At 39.7% G+C, this 10,795-nt stretch overlaps 2 protein-coding genes across 4 annotated transcripts; both read left to right on the top strand.

The window, feature by feature from the left end:
* Window positions 1-456: 456 nt before the first annotated feature.
* LOC126586649 (uncharacterized) lies at window positions 457-2,702 on the top strand. The gene has a single exon (XM_050251568.1). The coding sequence runs from the start codon at window positions 737-739 to the stop codon at window positions 2,516-2,518; it is 1,782 nt and encodes a 593-aa protein (XP_050107525.1). The 5' UTR covers window positions 457-736; the 3' UTR covers window positions 2,519-2,702.
* Window positions 2,703-5,783: 3,081 nt separating this feature from the next.
* Window positions 5,784-9,106, top strand: LOC126586654 (beta carbonic anhydrase 5, chloroplastic-like). Of its 3 annotated transcripts, none has more exons than XM_050251574.1 (10): window positions 5,784-6,119; window positions 6,207-6,274; window positions 6,928-6,987; window positions 7,094-7,255; window positions 7,342-7,390; window positions 7,558-7,671; window positions 7,811-7,864; window positions 8,093-8,175; window positions 8,298-8,400; window positions 8,752-9,106. In XM_050251574.1, exons 1-10 carry the CDS (start codon window positions 6,024-6,026, stop codon window positions 8,953-8,955), a joined length of 993 nt encoding a protein of 330 aa, XP_050107531.1. In that variant the 5' UTR covers window positions 5,784-6,023; the 3' UTR covers window positions 8,956-9,106. The 3 variants fall into 3 exon arrangements, with proteins under 3 accessions (XP_050107531.1, XP_050107530.1, XP_050107532.1); XM_050251573.1 differs by having other exon boundaries at window positions 5,785-6,119; window positions 8,295-8,400; XM_050251575.1 differs by lacking the exon at window positions 6,928-6,987 and having other exon boundaries at window positions 5,790-6,119; window positions 8,295-8,400.
* Window positions 9,107-10,795: the final 1,689 nt, after the last annotated feature.

Raw genomic sequence — 10,795 nt, 5'->3', positions numbered from 1 at the left:
TTTTAGTAGAATAACAGGTATCTTGTTTTAAATAGGTCCATGTCAAAGGGGCAATGAGATGATCTTTAACCGGGAACACAAGTATCATATGATATCTAACATCATTTCTACTTCAATTCTAGATAATCAGATTTCAATTCTAGATAATCAGATTTCAATTATCCTTCAATTGTATGTCTCATTAATTCAATTTTATCTATTCTGATTACAAATTAGTAGGCGAACCATCACAGTGATCAAAACAGGAGATCCAACGTGGACTTCCAGTGGGTCGTAGTGCTGGTGTTCAATGATCCGACCCATTTCACATCACATCTATTGATGTCATGATTCATGAGAGACTAGTTCCGCTGTTGACACCAGACGAAGTAGTGGTCAAAAGTCAAAAGAGTAGCAGTTCCGTTGGTTTAAAATCTCAATCCATTAACCGAGTCCAAGTGTGCTCAAAACCCTCAACAACAACAACGTGTTACGTGTCACTCTCACTGCGCATCCAGATAAAACGCCAGTCCCAGATTTATCAGATCAAACTTTTACCAAACTCCCAAAACACCCCTACTGCACCTCCCATTCTCCCACCCCACCACCGAACAATCCCCGTCATTTCAGTCACAACCCAGGTCCTCTTTCGTCCACCCAAATTCCCCCACCCTTCTACTCTGTCCGAACTTCACCGAAAACCAAGAAAGGCAAAGAGGGGGAGTGAGAGAGAGACAGAGAAGAGAGAGACAGAGAAATGGAGTTCAATTTCAACACCAACAGGGCGGAAGCGGAGCGGTGGCTGAGCACCGCTGTGAAGCTACTGTCGGCGCATGACTTGCAGGGGACTAAGACCTTCGCGATCCGAGCCCGAGAGACCGACCCCAGGCTCGAGGCCACCGAGCAGATAATCGCCGTCGCCGACACTCTCCTCGCCGCTGAATCCCAGATCAACAACCAAAACCAGCAGCCCGACTGGTACGCTATTCTCCAACTCGCCCAGTACACTCAGAACCTCGAAATCGTCGCGACTCAGTACCGCCGACTCGCTCTCCTGCTGAACCCCCACCGGAATCGCTTCCCTTACGCCGATCATGCCTTCCGGCTGGTCTCCGAGGCCTGGAACGTCCTCTCTAACCCCACCAAGAAGGCCATGTACGACCACGAGTTGAGCATGTTCAACCGGTTCGACTCGCCCCCATCCGGGTCGACTCAGCTGTTCGAGAGGCAATTCTTGCAAATGCATCATGTTCAGCAACAGCCGCAGCAGCCACCACCACCACAGCCACTTCTATTTCATCCCCAACCGTCACAGCTACTACAATTCCAGCCTCAACCGCCACCGCCGCCACAACCACAACCAGAAGTGCAGAGACCACAGCCACAATGGAATTTTCAACAAAAGCGACAACAACCACCACCAGAGCAGCAACATCAGCAGCAGCACCATCACCACGAACCTCCTCAGCAGCAACAATATCAGGAACTTCCCCAGCTGTGGCAGCAGCTGCAGCAACAAGAAGTGAGTAAAAACCCTAGAAGTAAGGACGGAAGACCGTCGATGGAGGAGGAAAGGCCAATTCCGATTCCCATCAATGTGACGGAGCCTGCACCTCCGGCCTCTGAGTCAACTCCTCCGCCCTCCGAATCAACTGGCCCTGTTGAGTCAACTCCTCCTTCTGAGTCAGCTCCCCCTTCTGAGTCGACTCGGCCTCAAACAGTGTCCAAAACGGGGAGCTTCTGGACTGCATGTCCTTACTGTTATAACCTCTTCGAGTATCCTAGCGCTTACGCGGATTGCATGCTCCGGTGCCAGAATTGTAAGAGGGCGTTCAATGCAATGGCGATAGCTGCACCGCCTCAGGCGGGGAAAGATGTGAACTTCTGCTGTTGGGGGTATTTCCCATTGGGGTTACTGGAGAGTAGTAAGGATACAGGCGGGTCTGCTGAGGTGTGGACACCATTTTCGACAATGTTTGCTTGCCCAATACAAGGGAAGAAGAATACCGCACGAGCCAAGATTGCTAATTCGGGGCCAAGGGTCTATTATGATGATGAGGAGGCGTTGCTTGATGTTTCGGACCCAAGTGAGGACTCTGATGATGATGATGAGTGGCAGAGGGTTAGGAGGAAGAAGAGAGTTGTAAAGGCAAAAGGTAAAGCTTCCACCGCTAAGACTCCCGTGAGAGCTTCGGATAGATTAAGGAAGGGGAGTCAGAATGCTGGTGGGCAGGGTAAGGAGGGTACTGGTGGGAGTGTGGGTGCTGGGTCTGTGTCGAAGGCAGAGTCAAGTAAGAAATCAACTTCTGGTGCAAGAAAGAGAAGTGCTGCTGCATTGGGGAAGTTGGATTTGAATGTGGAGTTTAGTAATAATGAGGGGGAAGAGCCTGCGGCTCAGACAATGAGTGAAGGGAATGGGACAGCAAATGGGGAGGAGGATAATATGGAAGGGATCGGGTTTTTTGAAGGTCTTGACGAGTTTTTGAGTAGTCTACCCATACTTAATGTTGTGGGAGATGACAAGGTTAAGGCAAATTAGGGAAGTAAGGGTAAGAATTTTCCTTTTTGTCATTGCTGCTTTAGCTGTTGTAATTGCTTTATGGATGCATGTTGTATTGAATGATGTAGAGCTTCTATGCCTTTTGTTTCATGGCTCTCGCTGTTTGAATATGTTATATAATCTGCAGCAATGTGAACTTAATTCAGTTTTTAGTTTTAGAAAATGTTACTGTGATTTCCGTGGATTATCTTGCGGTGGAAGGGTTGATCTTTGAAGTTTGGACATCAACCCCAAAATAGACTAACATGGGGCATCAGTTCTAGTGATAATCCGATTTTTCCGTTGTGCTGAAATCATGAAATCTTCGTATACTATAATGCAGAGGCTTTTTTTTTCATCAATCATGGTTGAAGCTTCTTTATTTATTATCTTTTTGCTGATCCTATGACAAGGATTGTGTTAGGAGACCACTAACATTTTTATGTTGGTGTGCTATAAGCAATTTCACATTCTTTTGGGATTAGAAAGGAAATGGAATGGGCCTCTCTTGCGTTATTTACTTGATATATTATTTATTATCCCTAGGTGTCTTATAGGGAACTCAAAACCTGTTTTTCCCAGATGGTTTGGGATCGACTATGAATAGTATAAAATGTAGCAGTTGTGAATGGAAGAAAGCAACACAAGGAGTAAGAACTGATGAAAAGGAATATCTTTAGTGATGCTACTCTTGAGTTGGGCAATGAACTGATGAAAAGGAAGATAATTTTCGTGTATGTTGGGAGAATGTCAGTTTGATGGGTCTAATTTCCCCGACCATGATGGAGGTTGCCAGGTCTTTTGGGGTTATTCAAAGAGGTCATGTTTATTGAGGTATCCGGCCAAGCTTTTGGAGAAGAACAGTTGCAAACATGATGGTAAAGCGTATTTGGCTCGAAGTGATGCCTTTGTTGTTCTTTCTGGAGCATATGGAATGTCTGTTGGGAATCATAGCACTGGCCCAACTTGGGCTCATAAAAAGCCAGTCGGCGCCAAGTTTAGATGGGTATTCAAATTGCATTCTTTCACTGATGACAATGGTATTATTGACATTGAAAGCTGGAAATGGAGCAACATGGTAATCACCAAGCCGTAGTGATTGTAGGCTTTTCATTTCTAAATTGATTCCTGATGTGATTCATCAATGTTTTAGTTCTGTGGAAGAATCTATTTATACAAGGTCCATTATCATTTATTTCTCCGCATATTCTTGTTCTTTAAATATAGTGCAATATGTCGATCTATACTTGCTAGAGGACTCAAAAGGTTGCATAAGGGTACTGTTGGGTTTTGTAGAGGAAGGGAGGCTAGAGTTTTGTGGGTATGGGAAGTATTTTACGAAGAGCGGTCATTCGTGTACCATGTGTATTGCGGTCTTGATGTGCCGTGGTCATTGTTAGTAAACCATATGTATTTCGGTCTTGATATGCTCTGTTGTTCCCGTGAATCACTTGTATATGCCCTTACTTATTAGAGAGTAAAGGATTACTGTATTGTTCCTAGGTTAGTGCCCCGGTGCTCTGTGGCAGGATAACTAATTATCTCTTTGAGGTGGTTTTTCATTTCATTCTTTTACAACCCGAACAAATCCGCGTACCGGCCTTTTGATTTCTAAAACAAATATTATTGGGTGCTTAGCAGCACTTTGATTCTGGAATTTTTGTGTCTTATTCTACTAGACGTGGATAATTGATTTACTCTTTGGGCAGCATGGTCCTTCCTTTCTTTATTTGATGACTGCCTGTTGTGCAACAATCTGCATATCATGTTGTCTTTAGAATTATTTCTTCATTCTCTTCGCTATGACGTTAGAAGTTGTATTTTAATGTTAGGTAATGTTAGGGTGGAAAAGGTACGTCGGCATCGGTATGCAGAGGCATAATGTCATGCTGAAAAATTGGTACTGATTTCACTGAGAATATGTTTTCACGATGTTCACCCGAGTACTTGCTATTTATGCTGCGGTGGCCGGTTTGTATGGGTTATGCTGTATGGGTAGGGCAGCAGTTATTGATGTTTGCAATCGTGGTGGGTGCACGTCCTCTAAACCTTTGCTTTGGCATCATTGCCCATCATTCAGATGTAATAGTCTCGTATAATTTCACACGTTACATACTACAAGGCCGGTGGACTTGCGACGACGAACTCTGCAGTGTCGTCTTCCTTCTCAAGTACGGCAACTCGGCTTGAAAGCGAATGTATCGAAAGGGGAAACATTTCAGGCGTTTGCTGAAAACTGCTGAAGGAGACTCAATTTAATTAGAGATCCTCCAACAAACTCCACAAAGTTTACTTTGCAACTAAACATGTGGAGTCGCGTTATCAAAACGGGAAGGCGGCGAGGGAGGTAGGACAATCGAAAGACGAGGATGGCGTCGGTTCGGTTGCGGAGAGCTCCGGTGAGTTTGAGGTGCTCCCTAACTTAGCATTTATATATATATATATATATATCTAAAAAATAGTCTGGGCTACTAAGTAGTTTGACTTTATATCCGTTAGATTAGTAAACAAACAAAAATAATATTTCTTCAATTTAATTATGACCATTCATTCTTCATACTGTTAAGTAATCTGAATTATTGAACAAAAAAAGTGTAGTAACGCATGCACCTCTTGAGCAAATAGGACAGATAGGAAAATAGTTAGCAAAGTGATGAAATTGAGGTTTTACCATAAAACCAATTGACAATATGGGGAGTAGCCTAAGATTATATAAGCTCATAGCATATCTTGTCCTTCAAGGATATGGGACAACTCTTAACACGCCCCTGCATGTGTGGTGTATTTTTAAGCCTGTGTGGCGTATTTTTAAGCCTACACGTGGACAACGTGACGTAGGGTGCGTGTGGCCGTTTTGGCTTCACAAGAGGACAACTGCTCTAATACCATGATGAGATTGAGGTTCCATCATAAAACCAATTGGTAATATGGAAAGTAGCCCAAGACTATATCAGCTCATAACATATCTTGTCCTTAACTGATGTGAGACAACTCTTAACACAAAGTGGCACAAGAGAAAAGAAAAGTGGACTCTCCACATGGTGTCCAAACATCTCATTTCCAAATGATGCATTTTTGCTCATCACTCTCAAGTAGTAGTAATGCTCATCACTTATTTACTATCATTGAATAAGTTTAAATTTTGATATTTGTATTTATCAACTACATAGATATCAAAATTTAAATTTATTTAACAATAATAAATAAAATAGTAAGCATTACTAAGAGCAAAAATATTTTCATTTTTCAAAAGACAGTTGGATAACATCAGGATTCAGGAAGCAGCTACTTAGTGTGTCTGCGTGTGTGCAGAGCATAATAGCATAGAAGCTATAGATTTGATGTACTTTAACTTCGATTTCTCCGTCTTTGTGGGAGGCCGACAAATGTCTCTTAATCTGACCAACCAACTCACCCACTCCCTTCCTTTCCCCTCCATCTTTTTAATCGCTCTCTTCTCTACAGACTGAAACCCCATTTCCCATCTCATAGCTCTCTGTCTTCCATGGCTGTTCTCGCGCCAACCTCTGTCTCAAAATACTCAATCTCCAATTCCTCCTCCTCCTCGGATTTTCACAGAATCCCATTCAACACACGACCAGTAAACCTCCTCTTTCTTTCTCTCTTTACCATTTCATTTATTCATTTGTTTCTTGGTTTTGTTTATTTTTGGTCATTTTTGCTGCAGATCTTTGGTTCTAAGCTGAAATCAGGAAAAGTTCAGCCGACCCAACTGAGATTATTGACTACTTCCGAGTAAGATCCTGAATTCATCACCTTTCTGCTCAAATTCTTATTATTTTTGTTATGTTTTCTTAATTGGTATGTCTGTTTCAGGTTTCATGATCTAGTTTTGTATTATTTTATTTTGAATGTTTTGCTTTATATCCTCTTTCCAAATATGTCCATTTGAGCTCCAAAATTTACTAATTTTGACTGATTTGAGAAAGGCAATGTAAATGACATTGAATTTCTGTCAGCTCCGTGAAATTTTTTAATTTTTAAATTTGTGTAAGAAAAAACAAAATGAAAACTAATGAAAAAAACTTGAAAATTTTGAGTTTTAATTATAAGGAAAAAATAAAGGGTAAAGTGAATAGTACCAAGATTGATTTTTTAGTGTAAAAATATGGTTTTTTTGTTAAAGTAAACAGTACATAGAGCTTTTCGTTAAAGTTCCCAAAAACAAATCCAGTATCATGGCTAAAGTTACTGGTATAATCTGGGAAAATTTGATTTTTGGCTTGGATGTTATTAACCGTACTTTTGGTTTAGTCAGTTGTTCATACCTCAGCTACAAATCCATGGACTGCTCCTCTATTAGTGAGATCAATTTGATGGATTTACTTAGATGTGTTGTGTGCCATCACAAAGGTTCTAATTTTCTTTGTTTGATGGTTTGTATATAGGAGATGTTTACAATATAAGATTACGACTACATGCAACCTTCAGATTGATCTAAGAGATAAGAATGTCTCTATTTTTTTTAACTCGCCATCCGAGTAACCTGTTGAACTCAAAATCCCAAAGATAATTGGTTGGTGCTGAAATCCTTTCCTTTCGGCATATTTGCAGCAATTGTCCAGGGTTGACTGTAAAGGCTTCAAGAGAGTCCTTAGGGATCACCGAACAACATAAAAACATCAAACTGGAGAGAGTAGCTGAAACTGATGATCGGAGCGAATTGTTTGAGGATATGAAACAACGGTTTCTTGACTTCAAAAACCATAAATACATGTAGGTGCCCAAGGACTCAGGTCTGAAGGTTGTTTAGTTTAAAGTAAAGTAATTCTGTTTCCTAATTTGGCTTTTATTATGAATAGGGAAAACTTGGAACATTATCAAAACCTTGCAAAGGGTCAAGCGCCAAAGGTTGTATAGTATACGTGTAGATTCTTTTTTCTTTTCAAATTTAGTTATTAACAGTTGATGTTCATAAGTATTCTTAATACTAGGACATGTCGTTCATTTGCTGTTTGCCTCAATCTGGTGTTGAGTGTCAGGGAGAATATGTGTGTGTACTGATGTTTCTCGAACAGTTCATGGTCATTTCTTGTGCAGATTCTAGGGTATGCCCCTCAACCATTCTGGGATTCCAACCGGGAGAAGCATTTATAGTGCGCAACATTGCGAATTTGGTGCCCTCCCTTGAGGTATACATTGTAAATCAAAGTTGAATTATTTTGTTTCATTTCTGATTTGTGGAAGGTTACGAAAAAGTGAACAGTCACGAATCAAATGATATATTATTATCCACTACATTTGTTTTGTTATTTTTTTCTGTTTTTGCAGAGTGGACCCTCAGAAACAAATGCTGCATTGGAATTCTCCGTGAATTCTCTGAAAGTAAGTATACTGGGAATAAATTCTAAAAGAAACTTCCAATTATTTGCTTGCTAGTCTAATCCGTTACAACCAAATCCCTATCTAAGTAATGGCTTTAAAGTTATAGAGTGGCAATAGGGAGGTACAACTCGAAAAGTTGAGTTTCCCAGATTGAGTGCGATTCTTAATAGAAAAGGGAAGCAAGAAAAGCTACATGGAAATACATCCTTAACCGTAGTTATTTTGTAGGTCGAAAACATATTGGTCGTTGGTCACAGCTGCTGTGGAGGCATTCGTGCTCTTATGAGCATGGATGATGAAATAGAGAAAAGGTTCACCTTGTATACTTTTCAAGTTGTTGCATGTGGTCTTTGTGTACGGTTGCCTTTTATTTGTTTCTCCAATAACAGTCGACCTATAGTTTTCACTTTGCCAAAACTCTTTTATGCAGTAGCTTTATACAAAATTGGGTTGTTGTTGGGAAGGATGCAAGGTCGTGGACTAAGGCTGCTGCCTCCACGCTCAGTTTTGACCAGCAGTGCAAACATTGTGAGAAGGTAACATTTTATATTTCTTATTTTCTTTAAAAGTAACGTAATTATTCTCCATTTGTATTTTTCTTCATTTCATCAGTATATGACTATAACCTAAATGAACTTCTAGTTTGTATATGTTCAAACTTGTATCAGCATTCTGTTGTACTGGTATATTAAATTCCTGATCCATTTATTTTAGTCGTCGTTGACCTTGTATGTATCTGGGAGTTAAACCAAATTCTTTTGAAGGCCATAGATTCTCCCATTGCGGCATAAATTTTGGTTGTAACTAATGTTGGGTGTCTTGTATTATAAAAGGATGCTCCAGATTTATAAAAAATGTTGCCCATATTGAATGATATCCTTGTGCAGGAATCAATCAACCGTTCGTTGTTGAATCTGCTCACGTACCCGTGGATAGAAGAAAAGGTGAAGCAAGGTGTTCTTGCTGTACATGGTGGTTATTATGACTTTGTTGAATGTACATTTGAGAAATGGACGCTCGATTATAAGGAAGGCAACTTGAAGGAGAAACATGGCAGAATTTCTGTCAAAAATCATTTGTTTTGGTCCTGATTTCATCTGTGGCCTTGTATGATCTAATTCACCCAATAAGTTATTTAAAGTATATGTTGTTTGTATGGTGATTAAATTAAGACAATTCGAAAAATAATGTGAAATGATTTCGTTTGTATTGAAATAAAATAAAATAAAACAATTTTTATAATTTGTTTTGTTTTTCATCTGACGGAGGTTATGCTCATTGTTTTCAAGTTGATGCTTTCTTTTCTTTTCTTTTGGGCCAAGAAACTTTCACTCTTTTGATCAGTAGTTATCCAAAGTAAAGTTACCAAAATTAAATTTAACGCGACTCTATGTTAAACATTTCATCAACCTGGCATCGAGCTATTTTTCTGTAAGAAGACATTTGAAGACATTGATCGTATGATTAAGAGATGCAACTCAAGTTTAAGTCGGTCAATTAGCAAAGTGTGGAGCATGAAGTTAAGAACAAGAAGAACAATTTCTTGTTGATATACGTCCTCAATCGCACGAGTTTTGAATCCAAGTAATTGTACGAAATCCAAGTTTTTCTCTTTGTACTTAGTTCACCGTTGCTTGATGCGGAGAGAGAGAGAGAGAGAGAGAGAGAGAGAGAGAGAGAGAGATTCAGGTTGAATCAAGGTTTTGGTTTGCAGATTGAGGACGGAAAGAGAAAGAGAAAAACTTGTGCGAGCTCTAAAGTCTAAGGCTTTCATATGATATGAGAATAATGAGATTATGAGTAGGGAGTCATTAGAGTTGGTTTAGTATTTGAGGATAGGGTTCCAGTTATGACCGTTACAAAACTTGGAAGACAATTAGCTCTCCACCGCCTTACTAATTCATGTAATCTCTGTTCATTAAATTGGGGGAATTAAATAATCAAAGCGAAATACCCTTGTGCCACGGCATTGGTTCAAACCCCGTCGGCTCTCTAATCTAATATCTAATTTAAAAAAATCTATTGTCTGACGCAAAAAAATTATAATTAAAGCGAAATACCTTTCCCGTACATATGCAAGCTTATTCATTTGTGTCGGCAAATTTGGGAAACCTGAAACCATTGGCTTTAAAAACTTCCCATCACCCTCTAAACGTTGGGACATTACATGTGCTTCATTGTGTTTGGTTCACATTTTTACTACAGTTGGCCATAAGGGCATTTTTGTCATTGTGTATGTTCTGTCACGAAACTCGTGTAGTTCATCCTAAGTGGAGAAATTTTTTAATGTATCAGTAAAAGAATCTGGTATACTAAGTGTAATAATACAATCGATTGGAAACTTGAAAACAAAAATTTCCAACCAATTGTAATGACATACCAAACCATTATAAATGCACACTAAAAAATAGTGGAGAGGCGTGCTGCCGACGGCCGTTCTTATATTTGTTGGGTATGATTCTCTGGATTATATTCCGCAGTAAGATGATTTGTATTGGTTAGGGTTGACTGAAATGCAATGGAATGATGCGTAGAAGGATGAGAATTGAATGATATAGAGAAACAAGCGTGAGTGGTACAGAAGTTTTGCGGAGGCAGGCTAATGTGCAAAATTGGGCATGAAAATTATGTTTGGGTGTGGTCGATATATTTGTGAATGAAGGTCAATCTAGCTGTGATTTGTCAAGTGTCCAACTACATTGGTATTTTGTGAAGGAAGCTGCTATTTATACATTTTTACTTTCTACACACTCTTATTAATTTGTTGTTATTGATCTTTCTTAATTCATTCAATCTGACGATCGAAAATTAAGAGGTGTGTGTGAGAGGTAAAAATGAGTATGTGGATAACACTGCCCTTTGAATCCAAGTAATTGTATGAAATCGAAGTAATTGTAAGAAGGCAATGATAAATGGAATTGTTGTGTGGAA

The sequence above is a fragment of the Malus sylvestris genome, chromosome 10 (genome assembly GCF_916048215.2).
Source record: "Malus sylvestris chromosome 10, drMalSylv7.2, whole genome shotgun sequence".
Taxonomy (NCBI): Eukaryota; Viridiplantae; Streptophyta; class Magnoliopsida; order Rosales; family Rosaceae; genus Malus; species Malus sylvestris.
Note: the sequence above shows the minus strand (reverse complement) of the source record. Positions and strands in the feature narration are given on the sequence as shown.